Consider the following 21,596-nt stretch of genomic DNA (forward strand, 5'->3'; position numbering starts at 1 on the left):
CAGCGCCAACCTCCAGCGCCCCGCAATGCGAAAAGAAAGGGCGGGGCCTGAGAGGGGTGTGGCAAGCTAAGGGGCGGGGCGAGGGCGAGGACTGATCGACAAGGCCGGCGCTCGCGGACTGCAGACAGGGTTGCTGCGGCCTGTCGGTGGGTCAGCCGATCCCCAGACCAGTCAGCCTGTGACTCCACCTCCCCCTTCGCCTTCCCGAGAGCCAGCCCAGGCGGGAGCCAGACTGATACTGAAGGTGGCCGCAGCCAATCGGCCGCCGCGCCGCGGGCCAGGCCAGCTCGGGCGGGGCCGAGAAGAGCTGTCCTTTCTGGTGGTGCTGAAAAGGGCGCTCCGGAGGCCTCGTATGAGGAGGTCAGGAGGAAAAAAAAAAAAAATCAAAGTTGAAGCCGCCAGGCAGCTGGCTGGGGCCCTGTTGTACGTTAGAAGCGGGGGTATCCCCTCCCCAGGTCCCACCCTGTCACCCCTTAGACTTCTCACAAACGTAGGAATCTGTCATTCTTCTGAAGGAAGGGAAAGCCCATTCCACATGAGCTCCTCTGAAAGGGTCTGGAAGTAAGCTGGGGGCATACTGGGAGGCTGAGCAAGCGCGAATCCAGCTACGCTGCCCCCCTAGGCACCCAAGGAAGAGAAGATTCAGCTTTCAAATGTGCTGGAATGGTTGGGGGAGGGGGTATAATTACTGCTGGGACCAGAGTTTCTTTCGCTTCCCCTAGGGGCCGCGGGAGTGAGGATTACGACCCTGGCTCATGTGGTCCCTCCTTCCTCCATCTGCACTTCCTCCTCCTCCCTCCCCCCACAGCCCCCAAATAAATCCCAGGCCCCTCCCTTCGCCCGTCCCCAGGATCTGACGTGGGCTCGACACCTTTCTCAGCTTCTCCCTCCCGCAGCTCCAGTGCCCGAGCCTCAGCTCTCCAGGTTCTGCAATCCCCTCTCCTCCCCTCCCCACCAAGCCCCATTAGAGCACAGTAGGGACCCTCCCTATTTTCGACCCCACCCTAGGTTCCCGGGACCTGTTTTGCCTCGACCCACTCCCCCAGCTTAGAATCCAGCCAACCCGGGGGACCCAGGCTCCTGAGCCAGAGGGTAACCCAGGCGACCCGGCTCCTTCGCCCTTCTCGGCCCCACCCCCTGCAGCCGGAGCCGCGCCCCCTCTCCCACACACTCGACAGCAGAGGACAGAAGAGGTTGGGCAAAGAGGGGTGGGCTCCAGGCGACCCCCTACCTAGTTCTGCCTCTCCATCCCAAAGGGCAGAAAAATTGTCTCCCTTACTAACTGCTAGTAGGGGGTAAAAATTAACAAGAAAAATAATAGGAGACGGAGGAAAGGTGACAGCTAGATTATTTAGGAGAGTCGCAGAGGAGAGAAATTTGTGTGAGTCGCCATGGGGATTCCCAGGGCCCAGCATCCGCCGCCTCCCCAGCTGCTGTTCCTATTTCTGCTGAGCTGTCCCTGGATTCAGGGTAAGGACACGGGTGCTTGGCGGTGGGCCCCCGGGAAGGTCCCCCTTGCGGGGGGAAGGTTCCTATACCTTTCTTTCTCAGAACATCCTGCGTCTTCTGAGCTCCTGGGGGAGGGGAGGGGCACAGCTGACGGACGTAGTAGGGGGGCAAGCCAGGGCTTTCTGGCTTGCACCTGGAGCCCCTAACCCCATATATTGAGGAGTTGGGAAACGAATGGGGGGAGTGGCGTCTCAGGGGTTAAATTCAGGAAGAAGGACTGGGGAAGTTGCGGGTGTGGGGGCTGTCTGCGGAGGCGGCAGAAGCAGGCAGGGTACCTGGGTGGGAGATGGAGGTGATGGGAGAGATGCCAGGCACTGCACACACAAACATTCTTGGACGTATGGACAAAGACAGATGAACAGAGGCAGTGCCAGATATTTACTCCCCCACTCTGACCCTCCAGCCAGACTCCAGTGAAGGGAGCAGAGACTGCAGAGAATGAGAGGGAAGGGGGGCGGGTGTTGCGCGGAGAGAGAGAACCACACTGCAGACAGAAACCCAGAGAGAAAGCTAAGCACTGCGGAAGCAAGGGCTGGGAGGTGCTGCCAGACCCTCCGCAGAGCCCCGGGGCTGCGGGGAGCACCTCTGAGGGAAAAATGAAGGTAGTAACCCGCCGCTTCTCCGCCCTGCTGGCGCTGTCCAAGGTGCTTACTGAGGGCCCACACGGCCTGGGGGGCAAGGGAGAAAGGAAGGGCTAAGGGGTGTGATGGGCAGCGGGGAGCCCCTCCTCCAGTCTTGGCTCTCAGCCCAGTCTGGGACCCTCCGAGCTCCTGCTGGCCCAGCTGACTGGGGAGGAAGAGCTCTGGAAAAGATCTTTCTGGAGAAGGAAGGCGTGTGGGGCAGTGGAAGAGCTCAGATGATTTCATCTCCTAGGTCTGCCCCTGAAGGAGGAGGAGGCATTGGCGGAGCCTGGAAGTGAGACCCCCACAGTAGCCTCTGAGGCCTTGGCAGAGCTGCTCCATGGGGCCCTGCTGAGGAAGGGCCCAGAGATGGGCTACCTGCCGGGTGAGGCCCCCAGAGTGGCAGAAGCTGAGAGGCAGAGGGAGGGACATTAACTCAGGGAGATGGGCAACCAGGCCAGTAAAATTCAGAGAGAGACAGAGAGATGATTCGAGAGAATCAAAACGACATAGACAGACAGCCAGAATGATCAAGAAACAGAGCCAGACGAAAAAGCAGACAATCAAAGAGAAAGACAGATGGAAACTCAGAGAACCAGAATCAGAGATAGGGCAGAAAAGAAACACAGAGAGAGAAGAGCAAGGATTAGTAGATTTAGAATCATAAAATCAGAGAGGGGCGAGAATATTAAACAGAGATCAAGAGTTCTAGAGAGTGCAAAAGAAAAAGAGGAAAAAGAAAGGGGTAACCAGGAGAGGGAGCCAGATCTGAATGGGGAGACAGAGATGCTCGATGAGACTGTCAGAGTGGAAGGGCCTGGACAGAAGAAAAAGGGTGGAGGGCAGGCAGGCTGTGGAAAGCTTGAGAGGCGGTGGGAAGCTGGGTGGGGAAGGGAGGGGGGGGGGATCTGTGCCTTGTGGGGGAAGTCTTTTGGTCTCAATGGGGAACTCTCAGTTTCCCTGAGCCCTGCTCCCCAACCAAGGCCCACCAATTTGCTCCTCCTGTTCCCTGACTTCCCTTGCCCTGTCCCAGGATCTGATCCAGACCCCACACTAGCAACCCCTCCAGTCGGCCAGACTCTTGCAGCACCCTTTCTGCCTCGGGCCACTGAGCCGGGCACAGGGCCTCTGACAACGGCCGTAACCCCTAAAGGGGGTAGGGGGGCAGGCCCCACCGCGCCAGAGCTGCTGACCCCGCCCCCAGGAACTACAGCCCCGCCCCTTCCCGGTCCCGCCTCCCCAGGCCCACCCCTGGGGCCCGAGGGAGGAGAAGAGGAGACCACGACCACCATTATCACCACGACAACTGTCACCACAACAGTGACCAGCCCAGGTGAGGCGATTGAAGGGAGATGTGGGAGAGGACCAGGGTGTGGATAGGGGAGAGGCTGCTGCGTACGTGTGGAAGAAGGGATCCAGATAGGAGACGGTCTTCTGCTTAAGAGTAATCATAAAGGCTAGCATTGATCTATGCTTATTTGTACCAGCGCCGTTCTAGGTTTTTATCTATTATGACAATTGGGGAAGGGAGTTCTGGGCGCCAGTAAGAGAGTAAGCATTGGATTAAGATATGAAGGGTGCAGGGGAGAGGATGGATGGGGACCCCCAGAGTTGCTTGTCTGGGAGGGCACAAATGCAGAGATTCTCTCAGTCCCAGCACTTCTGTCTCTTTAGTTCTGTGTAATAACAACATCTCCGAAGGCGAAGGGCATGTGGAATCCCCAGATTTAGGGAGCGCAGCCAGCCGCACCTTGGGGCTCCTGGACTGCACGTACAGTATCCATGTCTACCCTGGCTACGGCATTGAGATCCAGGTAACTGCATTAAGCATCCTATAGTGAAACCTCCCAACACTTTCCTCTGGGCCCAGGGGTGTGCGTAGGTTTGGCCTAAGAACCAGAGGACTTGTTTTCTCTGATGAGCCTGGTTTCTGAGGCTCTCACAAACTCTCCTAGAGTTCTACAACTTGGCCAGTGTCACTGTGATGTTACATACAGGGAAAAGGGTGGGAGGCTTAGGGGGTTACCACCTGGATGACTTGCCCTGGCGGGTGTGGATCTGGCTTCTTTAGGTACAGATGCTGAACCTGTCTCGGGAAGAGGAACTTCTGGTGCTGGCTGGTGGGGGATCTCCAGGTCTGGCCCCCCGACTCCTGGCTAACTCCTCCATGCTGGGTGAAGGACAGGTCCTTCGGAGTCCCACCAACCGGCTGCTCCTGCACTTCCAGAGCCCACGGGTCCCCAGGGGTGCTGGCTTCAGGATCCACTATCAGGGTGAGGAGTTCGGGGTTCTGGTGGAAAGGCAGGGGCCACACTGGGCTCAGGGGACATCTCACAGGCCTGCTAAGCTCAGGGTGATGTCAAAGTCTTTTCCTATTGACTAGGATGGTGAGGGGCAGAATCCTCAGAGGAGACCTTCTTACTGTTTAGTGGCTAAATCGTGTCTGACTCTTTTGAGACTCCATGGACTGTAGCCTGCCAGGCTCCTCTGTCCATGGGACTTTCCAGGCAAGAATACTGAAGTGGGTTGCCATTTCCTCCTCCAGAGGATCTTCCCGACACTAGGATCAAACCCACATCTCCTGCATTGATAGGAGGGTTCTTTACCGGGAGCCCAAGGGAAGCCCCAGAAGAGACCTATACACACTTATCTCACACACAGATCTGTGACTGGGTGTGCGCCCATCCAAGGGACAGTTCACCCATTCCCTCAACAAATCTTTATCCAGAGCCCACTTCATACTGGCCCTAGGTTATCCTTGGGGAGAAGACTTAAGTCAAATGTAAAAGAAACTCAGAATCTAGGTAGGGAGATGGGCAAATAATCAAGATGATTATAATCCAGTGAGATAAGGACCCCAATCCCTATGATGGAAGAACTATGGGCAAAATGTCAAAGGGACCTAAATTTCCTCTGTAAGGAATATAAGAACACCTCCTTGGAGGAGGTGATGACTAAGCTGACACCTGAAGTGAGTTAACTAGGGAAAGGGTGGGAGGGACAGAAAGAGAAAGGCAGATGTCTAGATGGATGAAAAAACATATCCCAAGACCCAGAGAGGAGAAAAATAATTGTGACACCCCCCGCCCTCCGCCAGAGGAGTTGAGGTCACTCAGCATGGAATATAGAATTGTCCTGTGTGACCTGGGGTGAGTTACTTAACCTTTCTGGACTGCATCATCTTAACTAAAAAATGGGGATGATGATACTTACCTCATCACATTATTAGGAAGATCAGATGAATCGATACAAGTGCTTAAAACTGTGTCTGGTGCCCAGAGAGGGCTCAAAAATGTTGATTATTGCTATTACAGGAAAAATCCAGAAAGTGGTGGGGAAGTAGGTGAAAAGACTAGACTAGGAGGTAGGTCAGATTTGGATCACAAAGGGCCTTACCAGCTTCAGTGAGGAGTTCTCAGACTACATTATCCTTACAGGGGAGGAGGAGCCACTTCGAAATATTTTAAGCAAGATAGTGACAGCCTCAGATTTGTGACCTAAAAAGATCCTGCTGACTTCCAGGGGAGTGGACAGGAAAGAAGGGGACGTGTTTGCGCATGCTTGCATTCTCCAGCACCCACCCACAGACAGCCTACACACACGTGTTCATCCATATTTGCCTGTGTGTATGGAAACCTTCCCACGATGCAAGCGCATGTTCTACCATACATGCGTGCATGAAGCCAGGGGCCCAGCCCACGATTCTTTTCTGGACATTGCTGCCATCTCCAAAGTCCCTTCCTTGGCTCAGAAACAGAGGGAATTGTGTCCCTTCATGTCATCTCATCGCTTTGCTGCCCCCTTGTGAGCTCTCTAGACCCTGGATCCCTTGTGACTTTATCCAGGACACAGGCAACCCATATCCCTTCCTCACACCCTGTCCTGCGATCTATCTTCTGGACCTGCCCCACAGGGTCAGGTGTGCAAGGTGGAGTCAGCAAACCTTCCTGTAGAGAGGCCAGTGAGTCGGGGTACATGTAGTTGGGGGTCAGGGACTGGTTGTTGGAGAGCAAAGGCAAGCCTCAAGGGCCCAGGGCTGAAGGCTAGGCCTCAGATATTGCAAAACGGCTCCCCACTGGCTCCTTTAAGCAGCCACATCCCTAGTGCATTGAAAATAGGACTCCTTAGGCTAAATGGAACATCTGGGGAAGCAGGGCTATTGTGTAAATGAGCCTTCATGACCTGCCTCAGTCTTCCTTGTTCTGCAGCTTCTCCTGGCCCCTTTGGGAGTGAGGCCCTGTTTAAGCCCTTGCCAGTCTCCACTAACCGGGCCTTCTGATCCGCAGGGTCCCCGTTAGCTTCTCTGGATGGTCAAAGGCTCCATCACCCCTCACCCCAGGGCCAACCAATGTTCCCATTTACAAAACCCTTTCACCAACTCTCCTTTCCTCCCCTTCTCACAGCAGCCCTGGGGGTGGCCATTGTCAACTCTTTCTCTGAGAGGAAGGCAAAACCTCAAAGCTTACAAGCATGGTTTGAACACTAGCAAATGCATTGCAGAGTCAGAAGTCAGATCCCCAAGTCCCTGACCCCCAGTCATTTATTAACTGAGGCTGAGGGGCAAGTAACTAACATTTTATGAGGACTTTCTGGTTCCAGGTGCTTGGTGTGTTTATTTTCTTTAAGGCCAATCCTCAATGATAGAGTTGTTATTGTCATCTACAGATGAAAGGCCCAAGAGGCAAAGTCATGTGTTCGAGGATATACGGCAAATAAGTTGTGCAGCTGGAATTGGAGCTTAGGTCTGCCCACCTCTAAATTCAGTGCTCTTTGCTCTGCTCCACATTGACTCTTGGTGGCATCAATTGATCAGCAAGGCTAGGTTTTTAGGAGACAAAATAAAAATGGTTTGGTTCAGTCTCACAGTGGCAATAGGCAGGTATTAATGTGATGATAAAATTATGCATGTGGATTCTGTATAGACCAAAAAAAAAAAAAAAACTAACTTTATTGGAAAGGGGAGTGGGGGGTCAGGAGAACTTCCTGGAGGAGGTGGTACTTCACTTATTCCTTGAAAGTTGAGGAAAAGTGAGACAAGAGCCTTGCAGGTAGAGGAAATTATGTTAAAAATACATGGAATTGGGACCATAAGGAGCCACAAAACTATTTCGTGTAGGATATATGGGTCGTGGGTACTGAGAACTGAAGATGGATGGGCCGGGCTAGACCCAGCTGTGGAAGGGGCTTTCAAGCCCCTTCGATCTAAAGTATTCAGGCTTGAGTCTGTCGGTCATAGGGAGCCATCACAGAAGCTAAAGTTTATTCAAATCACAGTGTTCGGTTTTTTTTTTTTTTTTGGTGGGGGAGGGGGTTTGTTTTGGCCACTGTGTGACTTGCAGGATCCCCTACCAAATACTGAACCCTGACCCAGCAGTGAAATTGCCAAGCCCTAAGGATGCTGAAAGCTCGGCTTCTCTGTACACCAGTCCTGAACTGAATCTCAGAGACAGAGTTTGGGGTGATGTAGAAAAGAAGAGCTTTGTTACTTTGCCAGGCAAAGGGGCCCAGAGCTGGCTAATGACCTCAAAACCATGTATCCCAACTTAGAGAAAATAATGAGAAGTTATATAGTAATTGTTCAAAGGGGGCATGATCAGCTCATGGATATTCTTCTGATGGGTTGGTGGTGAGGTCAGTAGAAGTTAGCATCATCAACCTTCAGGTCCAAGTGGTCTGGGGTCTATAAACTTGTGGGCAGCACACCATTGTTAATTTTTGTTAGCTTCTCCCACTTCTGTAGCTTTTCAATAGCTACAAAATAGCTCAAAGATTTTGTTGTGTGTATCCATTGATGGGGAAATAGGACCTTGTCCCATGGGTGCACTATTGTTTCTCTTTTTTAAAGAAAATATTCATTTATTTGGCTGCTCTGGGTTTTATTAATATTTCTAGCACTGGGGATCTTTGTTTCCACGTGTGGGATCCAGTTCCCTGACTAGGGATCAAACATGGGCCCCTGCATTGGAAGATCAGAGTCTTGGCCACTGGGTCACCAGGGAAGTCCCACTATTGTTTCTCTTGACTCTCCCTGGTCTCAGCATCCCCTCTCTTCCCTAATTAATAGCTGCTTGAATCTGCCCATTAGAACTAAGGGAAGGTCATAGAGGCTGAATGAAGGCTGTTTCCTATAACCAAAGAAATAGGGGACACAGAAAGGCTTTGTGCTCAGAAGCCCCACAGGGCCCTGCTCAGTATCACTAACCACTGGACCACCAGGGAATGCCCAAATCCTATGATCTACAAGGTTGTATTTGTGTCGATCTTAGTAGACTATGAACTCCTGAAGGCAAGATTTTAGTCTGTTTCACCTCTGGCCCTCGGACCCAGCCAAGGAAATCCTTGCTAAATTTTGAAAGAGGGAGAGACTAGATTTCTAACAGAATCACTCGGGACTGGAGAGTCAAAAAAAGCAAATGCCTAGACAAGCTGGACCCTCTGCTGACCACAGCCTGCCCCTCCTATAAGACCCAGCTTTGAGGTACTTCCTTCAGGAAGCATCCCTGCCAGCTTTTAAAAATTACTACACTTTATTTTATTTTATTTATTTGGCTGCATCAGGTGTTAGTTGCTGCAGCACACTGTGATTTTCACTGACTCACACAGGATATTTTGTTGCAGTACACAGGCTCTCTAGTTGCAGTGGCGTGTAGGATCTTAGTTCCCTGCCCAGAGATGGAACCAGCTTCCCCTGCATTGCACGATGGATTCTTAACCACTGGACCACCAGGGTAGTCCGCAGGAAGCCTTTCTTGATGAGCTCCGCTTAACCAAACATACAGAGCTCTGTCAGGGTCAAGTTCACAGTCCATCATAGATTACCAATGCACTTTGTATTTATTTGGTTTATCTTATATGACTGCAAGAATTTTAGGAGGTGTTCAAAAAAAGACCACAAGCAATAAAATTAAATAGAGTAAGTAACAAAAAAATTGGCACCAGGTAATGCTTATTGAATTTGGAAAAAAAAAAAAAGAAAAGAATGTGGGTGGAAATTCCCTGGTGGTCCAGTGGCTAGGACTCTGTGCTGTGTCTGCTGAGGGCCTGGGTTCAATCCCTAGTTGGGGAACTAGGATCCCACAGGCTGAGCAGCATGACTGGAAAAAAAGAATGTGGATGGAAAAGCCACTGTTACTGGGAGCAAGTCTCACTCCATCTGGTTCTGAGCCTCCCAGTAGCCAGTGCAAAAAGAGAGATTCCAGAGCTCTCATGATAGGAAAGAAGACAACAAACCAGCTCCTTAGGGAAAACAGAGCTTTCCCTAGCACTTTACTTTCTGTGGAGGACTTACTCAGAGGGCACTGAGTGTTAGGGTCTTTAATGGCAAAATACTTGCTAAAGGAGCTTATTGTGACTCCTTTGGATGAGAGCTGAGGATATAACACCACAGTGCACCTCAGTGGAAGGAAGTCTGTGGGTGTGGAGGGGAGAAAATGATACAAGCCACTTAATAACTCAGAGCCTCAATTTCTACATGTGGAAAGTGGGTCACAGCCTTCCTCCTCAAAAGTGCTGCGTGAACTCATTTTGGAAGCTGAGCAGGCTCTGCAAATACCGTGTGTTATTATTAGAGCTGGATGGGGTTCAGAGTGGTCAACTGATTTGCCTGAGGTCACACAGCCAATGGGTGCTAGCTAAGGTCCAGAACTTCTCTGAGTCTCAGGTTATCATCTCATCTGTAAAATGGGGGCCCAAGGGAGTAGATGGAAAAGATTAGGGGACATCAGGGGTGTGGAAATTACTTCCTCATGAGAAAATATGTCCATGTAAGGACTCCAGCATGGAGTCAGTGTGTGCCCCTGGGGGTGGGGGGTGGAAAAAGGGGAGGAAGTGCTGGGGGGCCAGTGAGAGAGGGTGGCATGGGAAAGTGAGGTCTTCTCTTTCTCTGCCTGATCCAGCCTACCTCTTGAGCTGCGGCTTCCCTCCCCGGCCAGCCCACGGGGACGTGAGTGTGACAGACCTTCACCCTGGAGGCACTGCCACCTTCCACTGTGATTCGGGCTACCAGCTGCAGGGAGAGGAGACCCTCATCTGCCTCAATGGCACCCGGCCAGCCTGGAGCAGTGAGCCCCCCAGCTGCATGGGTGAGTCTCCTGCTCCTTTCTGTCCCAGGAGCCCTGCCTGTCTTTGGGGATCTCTATCTTTGGGGAGTACCCATTTGGAAGGGACTTTTTATCCGGAAGAGTCCCCATCCTAGGGTCTCCCTCTGGAGCTCTTCACCCTAAGGGTCTCTATCCTTGGCGTCTTCATCCTTGGATGGTCTCCATCTGGAGAAATCCCACCTGGAGGGTTCCCAGATCTTAGTTCCCCAACTAGGGATTGAACCCATGCCCCTAGCAGTGGAAGCATGGAATCCTAACCATTGGACTGCCTGGAAATTCCTGGAGGGTTCCCACGTTGGGAGTCACCATTCTGGAGTTCCCTGTTTTGGATAACCCTCATCCTAGAGGAAATCACTTTTGGGGTCTGTATCTGAAGGGTCTCTATACTGGAGAGCCTTCATCCTGGGGACCTATCCTGAGTATTTGCCATCCGAGAGCTTCAGTTTGAGGGCACGTGCATGTGCGTGTGTACTAAGTTGCTTCAGTCATATCCGACTTTGCTTCCCCATGGACTGTAGCCTGCCCAGATCCTCTGTCCATGGGATTCTCCAGGCAAGAATACTGGAGTGGGTTGCCATGTCCTCCTCCAGGGGATCTTCCCCACCAAGGGATTGAAGCTGCATCTCTTACATCTCCTGCATTGGCAGGCGGGTTTTTTTTTTTTTTTTTTTTTTTTTTTACCACTAGTGTCACCTGGGGGGAATCCCTCATAACTCCCCACCCCAGGGTGTCCACACTTGGGGAGTGTCCATCCTGGGGTTTTTCTATTCCAGAGCTGATTTCTTACCTGGGTAGTGGCATGGGAAAGTCCTGGGGTGAGCCTGTAGGGCAGAGGTCATCGCAAGGCCAGGGCCCAGGCAGATGAGTGGGCACAACAGCTCTGAAGATGGGACAAGGACAAGTCACCTTACCTGCTGCCCCTCTGCCCACAGCATCCTGTGGGGGCACTATCCACAATGCTACTCTTGGCCGCATCGTGTCCCCTGAGCCTGGGGGAGCTGCAGGGCCCAACCTCACCTGCCGCTGGGTCATTGAAGCAGCTGAGGGACGCCGGCTGCACCTGCACTTCGAGAGAGTCTCGCTGGATGAGGACAATGACCGGTGAGGGTCTGAGCCTTGGGTCAGAGGTTCCCACTTCAAGGAAATAGGAAGGCTACCGTGGGGAGGTAGGCAGACTGAGGGCATCCCAGTTGGGATCTATATCAAATGGAGGTCAGTCCTTCCCCTTTCTTAGGCAGTATAGCTGTGCAAACTGAGACAATTACTTAACCTCTCTCTGCCTCATTTTCATTATCTGTAGAATGGAGATAATAGTAGTTCCCTCTTAATGTTTCTGTGAGGACAAATGAATTAAAAATATGTAAAATTCTTGGAGTGACCAGCACACTGTAAGCACTCTAAATGTGTTTAGCATCATCATCATTATCCTCACTCTTTATCTAATAAACTGGTACTCCAGGTCTGTCACTAGGTGCTATGTGATGCTGGACAGGTACTTACTCTTTCTGTGCCTCAGTTTTCTCATCGATAAAATGAGGAGTAATAATACTATCTGACTTGAGGGTTCTTGCGAGAATTCAATGAGATAAAATGTGTACAGGCTTAGAAGAGTCCAAGGCATATAGTTAATGTTTGAAAGTAATAACTATGAAATTCAGCTAGGAGAGCAGGCAAGAGTTGAGGCAGCTTCTGAGAGAATGCCAAGCTCCTGACCACCTCTGTCCACCCCAGGTTGATGGTACGCTCAGGGGGCAGTCCCCTCTCACCAGTGATCTATGATTCAGACATGGATGATGTCCCAGAGCGGGGTCTCATCAGTGATGCCCAGTCCCTCTATGTGGAGCTGCTTTCAGAGACACCTGCCAATCCCCTGCTGCTAAGCCTCCGATTTGAAGGTAACAGTCTTCCCCCTGGGGCCCCAACTCCCCCACTTTCCCTTCTTCCTGATGCCTGGGCATGGTCACAAGCACATATTCCACCTCTGCTCATCTCCATGTTTGGATTCCTGAAAACTGACTTGCCTCCCCATCCCCAAGTGACAAAGATTCCGTCTAATTTCCTGAGGTGCCTTTCTACTTAAGCTTCAGGTGTGGCTGGATTCAGGTACAGTTGGTCTCAGGTACACAGCCCAGAGACCAATTGCTTTCATCTCTCCTTTCTTTCCTCTTGGCTGGCTTCATTCTTAGGCAGAATCTCAGTCTGTGTACCTAGCAGTTCCAAATTTGCATACCACCAGCTTTAGTAACTCCATCAAAAAGGGAGAAAGCATACCACTTTTCTAAGAGCTTCAGCAAAGATGCCAGGAAAGACTTTCATTGTCCTGGCTTAGGTCAGATGCCTATGTCTGAGCCAGTCACTGTCAGGTGGTATAATGATTGGCAGACCCACATCACACATCCATTCCTAGTTGGCCCCAGCTGAACCTCATGGACTGGAAGTGGAGAGGGCATGAGACCCAAAATGAAAATAGGAGTGCTCTTAACAAGAGGAAGACTGGATGCCAGACAGGTAGAAGCACGGAAGTCAGTGATCATAGGAGGAGTCATTTGAACTAGAACTTACAGGATAGAGAGAATTTTAAAAAACAAAGATTGGAAATGAGCATCTCAGATAAAAGAACAGTGTGAGCAACAGTAGAGAGGTAGAGAAAAGCCTGATATGTCTGAGAGTTTCAGAAACAGAGAGTTTCACTGTGTCTCAAGTGGAGAATTTATGCAAACAGTAGCAGGAAAGAGACAAAGAAAGTGAAATGTACAGAGACGAAAGGGGCTGGTTTCTGATATGAATCAAGGGAGAAAGGGAATTGGCACTGTGCCCTGATGGGTGCATAAGATTTGGGCATCACACCTTACAAGATTAAGTAACAGTGAGATAGAACAGTGGATCTGATAAATAAATTGCATATTAGATTCTGAGACTGCAAAGAGAATTTCTAGGTCTGAGGCCTGCCTCCATAATTGTGGGTCACTACTGCTCCATGGGCTTCAGACTCTTTCTGTATCACAGGCACCTGAATCTTCCCTGAGTCTTTGCAGCTAAGATATGTTCAGATGGGTAAAAACTAAAATGCTCTACAAATGTTCATGTTCACTGCCTTAACCCAAAATTAAATAAGTAGCTTTTTGTGTTTGCCTCACTTTTGGACTCCAGCCACAGTATGGATTATCAGGGATGATCAGAAGTCAACTGTTATTTTTGAGGAGTGAGCACACCTACCCGAGCCAAGCCTCCAAAGGCACCCTTTCCCCCTCAGTCCATTGCAGCTTCCAGAGTCAAGCATCTCTGGCTGGGAACCAAGGAATCTGGGCTTAAGAAGGTCTGGTTCTGCCACTGCCCAATCTGTGACATGGGGCAAGTGGCTTTTTGTCTGTGGACCTGGTATCCTCATCTATAGAACAGTGGCTGGGACTTGACTGGTCTCAGCCTCTGTCTAGAGGCCAAGGAGCTAACGTAAATGTGCTAATGAGGAATGTTAAAGTTTGGGGGAAACTGGAGTGTGAAAGCTAAACCCAAGGGCATTCGATTTTAAATAACCCACTGGGGGGCCAAACCACACTGGAATTCAGCCCAGTTCCCAGTCTGAGATCCCTAGAGCCCTGTGTGTGTGTGTATTTTTTAAAGGTATTTATTTATTGGCTGCATGGTATGTGGGATCTTAGTTCCCTGACCAGAGATTGAACCTGCACCCCTTGCATTGGAAGCACAGAGTTTTAACCACCAGACTGCCAGGGAAGTCCCTGTCCTAATGTTTACTTCCTTCCTGTGACTGACTCTTCTCTAGCCTTTGAGGAAGATCGCTGCTTTGCCCCCTTTCTGGCACATGGCAACGTCACCACCACGGACCCTGAGTACCGCCCAGGGGCACTGGCCACCTTCTCGTGCCTCCCAGGATATGCCCTGGAGCCCCCTGGCCCCCCCAATGTCATTGAATGTGTGGATCCTACAGAACCCCACTGGAATGACACAGAGCCAGCCTGCAAGGGTGAGCCCTCCACCGCCCTAGACTTCCCTCAGTCCACAGGCTACCTCCTGAGCTGGGGAACCTAGGAAGGCCATTAGAAAGAAGAACCTAGGAAACTCAGGCCTTGGTTCAATCCCTGTCCTTATCAGAGGCTCAGCTCAGTTTTCTTAGCTAAGTAGTTGGTGGGCTTGTTACAGATTTCAGGGATCATAACACAGATATCTTCAAGAGCTAGGGCTGGAGTTAGGCTAAGTCAGAGATTGGGTGGTGATGCATCGGCTGATGAGTGGGAGGGGTGAGTTAAGAGTAGGGCTGGGGATTGGACACAACAGGACTGAGCATGGCAAGAATCAGGTGAGTAATAGATAATAGAAATCCGGGAGGAGGCATAGTGCACAGAGTTGGGAGTGGTGAGAATGGTGGTGAAGTGGAGACTGCATGCCCACCTGGATCCTGAATCTGACACCGTTTCTCCCCTAGCCATGTGTGGAGGGGAGCTGTCAGAGCCAGCTGGTGTGGTCCTTTCTCCGGATTGGCCCCAAAGCTATAGCCCTGGCCAAGACTGTGTGTGGGGTCTGCATGTCCAGGAAGAAAAACGCATCTTGCTCCAAGTTGAGATGTACGTTTGGGTACCACAGAGGGTGTGATGGGTGTGGGCTCAGCCAAGTGTGGTATGACAATGCACTGCCCTGCTTTCTCAGCCCAGCTGTCTTGAGCTTTTTCACATGATTTGGTGGATATATGTTCAGATGAAAGAGGTGTATAAGGATTCAGGATGGGGGTGTGGGACATCAAGTAGACCTAGGGACAAATCATGTATTGGTTAGACAACCTTGGAGAAGCAAATGGGGTCATGCAGCCTTCCACAGAGGCTATTGTGAAAAGGGAGCTCTGGCCTGGAGTCTCACTGTTTGACTGTTTCCAAGGCCACCTGTGGAGTGATTTCCGGGGACCCAGGCATCTGTTGCATCAGCAGCAGCACAGAAGATGAGCGTAGGTGTGGGGGAAATCCAGTGAGCTCATTTGATGTGAGGTGGTCATGTGCCTGGACCAAACTAGAGTGGGCGTAGCTCAAAAAGCAGGTACTCAGGCGGGGCCTAGAATTGGGCGGGGTGGTAATAAGCATGGCCTGTGGTTGGTCAGAGCTGGAGTTGAGCCTGACCAATCACAGGCTTTTGGAGTTGAGCATCACCTGGTGATAGAGAAGGGACTGGGGCGTAGAAGGCGTTAGCAGTGAGCAGGGTTGGGGACTGGGAAGCAGAAATCAGAAGCCAATGGAACCTGGAGCGGCTAGCATAGAGAAGCCCATAATTGATCCAAACCTGAGGCATGGGATAGGCAACTGGAGAGTAGGTAAGGTTAGTAATGAACCGAGCTAGGATTGGGCAGAACTGGATGGGAGAGGCTGATCATAATCCACCCCCCACTCTGCAGCTTGAATGTGCGCGAAGGGGATATGCTGACGCTGTTCGATGGGGACGGTCCCAGTGCCCGAGTCCTGGCCCAGCTGCGAGGGCCTCAACCGCGCCGCCGCCTCCTCTCCTCTGGGTCCGACCTCACACTGCAGTTCCAGGCACCGCCCGGACCCCCCAACCCGGGCCTGGGCCAGGGTTTCGTGTTGCACTTCAAAGGTACGAAGGCCTCGGGTCCCGAGATGGGCAGAGGTCCCGCAGGTCAGAGAGGCCCCCGAAGCTGGAAGGGCGCCCTGAATCACAGGACAGCCTCCAAACTCTCTGTCTGTCCCCTGCAGAAGTCCCGAGGAACGACACGTGCCCCGAGCTGCCGCCTCCGGAGTGGGGGTGGAGGACGGCCTCCCACGGCGACCTGATCCGGGGCACAGTGCTTACTTATCAGTGCGAGCCTGGTTATGAGCTGCTCGGCTCCGACATTCTCACCTGCCAATGGGACCTGTCCTGGAGCGCAGCGCCGCCCGCCTGCCAAAAGAGTGAGCCCGGGCCCCGCCCCTGCCACTCATGGCCCCGCCCCTCCCTCTCGTGGTCCCGCCCCTGCCCACCTGTGTTTCCCCGCCCCTGTTTTGTCTGGGCTCCACCCCTTCGCTCTAGGTCTTGCCCAGATCTTCTTCAGGCCCTGATCATAGGTCCCCTGGGTATACCACTCCTCAACTCCTCGGTGTCCCGAAACTGTCCTCTCTGGTCCCCAGTCTCAACTTCCCACGGCTACATCCCTCCGTCTTGCGCTGTCCTGGGTCTCGACCCTGGGCCTCTGGGACCCGCCTCATCTTTTCGTGGCCGAGCCGCCACAGTCTCTTGACCCCGCCTCTGCCCCGTCTGAGCTCCATCCCTTACCTTGCCCGCCCGCTCCTCTCTTTTCTTGTTTTAGGCCCTTCTCCAGTTTCTCAGTCCCCATTACGGGGAGCCACTTTGCTGGGGCCTAAGCTCGTCAGAGAACTTGGTTAATTTTAATGAGGTCAATGAAGTGCCGTGCTGGGTTGCGGCTGGGGTTGTACAGAGAGGTTGGGAACCCTACCTACAGAGACAGCTCACAGTCTGGGAGAGGGACAGATACTTAACTCAAGATTTTACAGTGCTAAGTGCTGGGTGACTTCAGGCAAGGTACTTAACATCTCTGAGTTTTTTCATCTGTGAAGTAGGAATAGGGTGTTGTGAAAAGCAAATGAAAAGTTTTTCACGTTAGTACCTGGTGATAGTAAGTACTAGCTTCTATAAGTATGAAGAAGGGCTGTGGGAAGAGGGGGGGTTCATTATCCCACAGAGAGGGTTGGAGGTTTCACAGAGGAGGCGACATTTAAAGGAACTGGGAATGTTTATCTTTTAGAATGAAAAGAGGGGTGGCATCTTGTCACTTTCACCAAATTTTGGGTAGCCTGTCACCAGGATATGGGGCTGTAGGTCTTTCATCTGGAACCTAGGAGGAATGGTGGAACCAATGAGGATAAGTTTCAGGAAGCCATATTTGGACTGGACACCAGGAAAACTTTCTAGTTGACACAGGTCCCCTTTCCTGGAAAGATTCACAGTATGTCTAACCTGGAAACCAGATAGGATGGGGCAGGGACAGGAAGAGATGGGAGCGGGGCCCAGAGGGGATAGGGCCTGGCTCAGCTGCCCAAGGTTAAGGAGGGGACCTGCCACAGGCCTCACACCGAGCCTTCAGCTGAGCTGAGACCCAGGTCTCTGAAACTTAGCCCAGTGCTCCATGGCTGTGACCCTGAACAGTTCCAGCTCTGCCACTTCCTGACTGAATGACCATAGGCCAGTCATTTGACTGCCTTGAACCTTGAGCCCCAAGGGAGATGACAGTGACCTTGACCCCTCATTAAGGTATATGACAATGTGTTTGTAAAACATTTAGCGGGGTGCCTTGCAAAGGTCTGTATATAAGAAATGGCTTTGCCTGGGACTCTTCTGTAGCATGTCTGTGAACAGATGCCTGCAGGGGCCAGGCAGGCAATGTAAGTGAGCAGACTGGGCTGAGAATGAGGGAAGCAGGAAGGCTGGGCCCTTCTTCTGCTGATGATTTGCCAGTCAGGGCTGTCATAGTGGGCATTTAGCTGGTTTGCCCCGGCTGACTGGTTCACTATTTCAAATTTCACCCTGGGATGGGGGTCCAGGTTGCCCCACACACTTGGTCTTCTGGAAGAACAGTGTCAGCTCTGATCAGTCATGTCCGACCCTGCGATCCCATGGACAGTAGCCCCCCAGGCTCCTCTGTCCATGGAATTCTCCAGGCAACAATACTGGGAAACCTGATATGTAAAATGCATTGTGTTTTTAGTTTTTTCAATTCCTGCTCTCTTCATCCTGAGGAAGGAGTGGGAGGTGGTTGGGGGGGTGGGCGGTCTGCCCGGAGGAGATGGCCCACAGCTCAGGGCTTCCCCAGCTCTCAGCTTCTAGGTGATCTTTGAAGGCCCCAGCTCCCCCTGACTTTGCCCTCTTGCCGACAGTCATGACTTGTGCCGACCCGGGTGAAATCACCAATGGGCACCGCACCACCTCGGATGCCGGCTTCCCAGTTGGCTCCCATGTCCAATACCGCTGTTTGCCCGGGTACAGCCTGGAGGGGGCGGCCGTGCTCACCTGCTACAGCCGGGACACGGGCACGCCCAAGTGGAGCGACCGGGTCCCCAAGTGCGCCTGTGAGTCTGGGGACATGCTGGGACGGGTGGCTGGGTGGCCTGTTCACAGTGCAGCTGGCCCATGGCTGACCTCTTCCCCGCAGTGAAGTACGAGCCGTGCCTGAACCCTGGGGTGCCCGAGAACGGCTACCAGACGCTCTACAAGCATCACTACCAGGCGGGCGAGTCTCTGCGCTTCTTCTGCTATGAGGGCTTTGAGCTCATCGGCGAGGTCACCATCACCTGTGTGCCCGGCCACCCCTCCCAGTGGACCAGCCAGCCTCCACTCTGCAAAGGTGCCTGGGCAGACAGGGCAGAAGGGGGCATAGCAGTGTCTGGGATGTGACAGGATGGGGAAAGTCAGGTAGCACATTCGGGACCCTGCTGAGTTCCCCATTCACCTCCCATGGGCTCTCATCCTCAGAGGTAGCTCCACAAGCCCTGGGGAAGTTCAAGGTCATGGACTCATCCTAAGGGAAGTAGGACCGGGGGCTTTGGTTTGGCAGTCCCTTGCCCTCTGGACTGGTCTCAGTTTCCCTATTTTTGACAAATTCTATAGACCTGGTGGGTTTAGACTCCCCAGGGATCTGGAGAAGGAGGACCAAGGCCCTGCCCCCACTGAGGGAAGGATCAAGCTTAGGTTGAGCAGAGGGCAGAGAAACCAGGCTGTCCAACCCAGCCCCACCGGGCTCCCGGCCCTCTCCGCAGCCTCCTTCCCTCCCTGGCTCAGACCCCGTCCCCTCCCCCTCCTCTCCCTGCAGTGGCCTTTGAGGAGCTCCTGGACAACCGAAAACTGGAAGGTCAGTGAGGGCACAGTGGAGACCAAGGCCTGGCCGAGCTGGGAGGGCAAGGCTGAGGCCGGGGGCAAGAGGCCAGGTCCCTGGCGGGGTGAGGGCCCAGGGGTTCAGGGCCCAGGGCAGGAGGCTGGGCGAGCCCAGGGTGGGCCCAGCACCAGCTCACTGGCCTCTCCTCCTCTTTCTAGTGACCCAGACCACTGACCCATCACGGCAGCTGGAGGGTGGGAACCTCGCCTTGGCCATTCTGCTGCCCCTGGGTTTGGTCATCATCCTCGGCAGTGGCGTTTACATATACTACACCAAGTAAGTACCCGACTCGGGGAGCTGCTGGCCAGGGCAGACGTCCTGCCTGCCTGGCACAGAAGCCTGGGTGAGGGGGGGTTGGGGGCTCACTTCTCGATAAGCCCCTCTATCTCCTTCCTTTCCCAGGCTACAGGGAAAATCCCTCTTCGGCTTCTCGGGCTCCCATTCCTACAGCCCCATCACGGTGGAGTCAGACTTCAGCAATCCACTGTATGAAGCTGGGGTGAGCCTTTCCCCTACCCTAGAGTGCCCCATCCCTCTGCTCCCCTAGGACCCTATAAGCTTCTCTCAAGGTCTCTGTAATATCAGTCTTGGGAACTGCAAACTCAGCTGCCTACAAAGGTCACATCAGTGAACAAAGCAAGTCAGTGGGCCAATAGGGAGTGGTGGGGACTGTGGCTAATTGGAAAACCTGTACTCCATCCAGTTTGTGGCGGAATTGTTGTTCAGTTGCCAAGTCGTGTCTGACTCTGTGACCTCACAGACTGCAGCATGCCAGGCTTCCCTGTCCTTCATCATCTCCCGGAGTTTGCCCAAGTTCATGTCCATTGAATCAGTGATGCTACCCAACCATCTCATCCTCTGGCAGAAACCTAGGCTCAATTGCCAGATCTTCCAATTGTCCAAGAAGATCCAGAAATTTCAATTTTTATGTGATTTTAAGATACTGTAGAGTGAACCAAACATATCCATTGGCCAGATTTGGCCCCATTCACACCCCATGGCCTCCAAACTCCCAGTGATCAAGACTCTATAGACAGTGTGTTTTGCTATTTAAAGGCAAATTTTTCTTATACAAGGGGTATTTAAATCAGTTAATTTATTTGGTATTTGACCAAAGAAAATCATTTGCTCCTGTGCTGGAAGAAGACAGGCTGTGTTGATCTACATCTGAGACCACACCATTCTATATTAATGGGCAATTTAAGGGAACTTCAAGGGTAAGTTTAGTACCAACGGACTGAGAATTTGACTCCAGCATGAACTGGAACTCCACACTTCTAATGCAGGGGCCATGGGTTCAATCTCCAGTCGGGGAACTAAGATCCTGCACTCTATGACCAAAAAACTACAAACAAACAAACAAAAAAAAAACACAGTCTTTCCCCTTCCTTGTGGATACCTCCTCCCATTTTGCTGTCTCGTCCACCTCCATCCCACTCCAGCAGCTGATCCATCTCTCTGTTTCCAGGATACACGGGAGTATGAAGTATCCATCTGAACACCGAGACAAAAGCTACAGGATCCAGGACGCCCTTCCTCTCCTCATTCTGGGCAGGAAGGCGCACAGGACCTGGTCTCTGGCTTCCTTCCTCCCTTCTGTGTAAATAGTCTCCTGGTCCCACAAGGGGGCTTTGATGGCCCTGGGGACCCTACAGTAAATAAACCAGCATCCTGTGCCCAAAGCCTCCTCTTCTCAGTTGCCAAACAAGGGGCCTGCCCCCTTGACTCTACCTGCTTTTGGACCCTGGGAGGGGAATTCAGTCCCGGTTGCAACTCCTGGGGCGCCTCCAGCCCAGGGCACCCCACAGGGACTATACCCAAGAGCTCTGCTGTTCCCTTGGGCAGGAAGGCTCTGTCCTTCCCAGTTGCTCTGGCCCCAGCCTAACCTCTAACCCTTGGAGGGTCAGAGGAAGAGGGATGAAGCGGAGAGCTGGGACAAGACCCCTACCCCTTTCCATGCCCCCTCCCCATAGTTTCCCCACCTTTGCTTCTGGATTTTTGTTTTTGAGCAATAAACAGAAAATCACCATTTGTAACTGGGCTGGTGGGGTGTGGGTAGTGGGTCACAGAGCACTGGAGATGGTGATAGTGGTCTCTCTGGAGAAAGGGCTGGGGAGAGAGGAACAATTTGGGGAAAAGATGGAAGTTTAAGTTTGCAAACAGGGCATTGTTGAAGAGGCTGGCCTGGGATCAAAAAGCCTGGCTTTAGGCTCAGCCTCTGGAGGACCAGCTGGGTCCCCTCCTGGCCTCAGCTATCTCTCTACTGGGCTTGGCATTTCCAGGCTCTTTAGGCTGGGCCATAGATGGCAGTAGGTGCCTCTCATTTCTCACTGTTTGCATGCATGCATGCTTGCTAAGTGGTTTCAGTTGTGTCTGATTCTTTGCGATCCGATGGACAGTAGTTCGCCAGGCTCCTCTGTCTATAGGATTCTCCATGTAAGAATACTGGAGTGGGTTGCTATGCCCTCCTCCAGAGGATCTTCCCTA

At 52.4% G+C, this 21,596-nt stretch overlaps 1 protein-coding gene across 9 annotated transcripts; it reads left to right on the forward strand.

Moving 5' to 3' along the window:
- Positions 1 to 1,391: 1,391 nt before the first annotated feature.
- On the forward strand, positions 1,392 to 20,607 carry SEZ6L2 (seizure related 6 homolog like 2). Of its 9 annotated transcripts, none has more exons than XM_065920344.1 (18): positions 1,392 to 1,470; positions 2,383 to 2,514; positions 3,163 to 3,462; positions 3,804 to 3,943; positions 4,201 to 4,402; positions 10,025 to 10,210; positions 11,161 to 11,329; positions 11,960 to 12,123; positions 14,010 to 14,210; positions 14,670 to 14,808; positions 15,624 to 15,820; positions 15,940 to 16,134; positions 18,115 to 18,306; positions 18,390 to 18,581; positions 19,047 to 19,085; positions 19,268 to 19,385; positions 19,512 to 19,608; positions 20,578 to 20,607. In XM_065920344.1, exons 1-18 carry the CDS (start codon positions 1,392 to 1,394, stop codon positions 20,605 to 20,607), a joined length of 2,772 nt encoding a protein of 923 aa, XP_065776416.1. The 9 variants fall into 9 exon arrangements, with proteins under 9 accessions (XP_065776416.1, XP_065776421.1, XP_065776417.1 ...); XM_065920349.1 differs by having other exon boundaries at positions 3,373 to 3,462; XM_065920345.1 differs by lacking the exon at positions 19,047 to 19,085.
- The last annotated feature ends 989 nt before the right edge of the window (positions 20,608 to 21,596 follow it).

This window comes from Muntiacus reevesi, chromosome 2 (genome assembly GCF_963930625.1).
Source record: "Muntiacus reevesi chromosome 2, mMunRee1.1, whole genome shotgun sequence".
Lineage (NCBI taxonomy): Eukaryota > Metazoa > Chordata > Mammalia > Artiodactyla > Cervidae > Muntiacus > Muntiacus reevesi.

Excerpts from the sequence above, each read along its gene's own strand:
- SEZ6L2 (XM_065920344.1), top strand. The coding sequence starts at position 1,392 with ATGGGGATTCCCAGGGCCCAGCATCCGCCGCCTCCCCAGCTGCTGTTC. Across the intron at positions 3,463-3,803 it reads CACAACAGTGACCAGCCCAG|TTCTGTGTAATAACAACATC; the intron begins GTGAGGCGATTG and ends CTGTCTCTTTAG. Across the intron at positions 12,124-14,009 it reads GCTAAGCCTCCGATTTGAAG|CCTTTGAGGAAGATCGCTGC; the intron begins GTAACAGTCTTC and ends ACTCTTCTCTAG.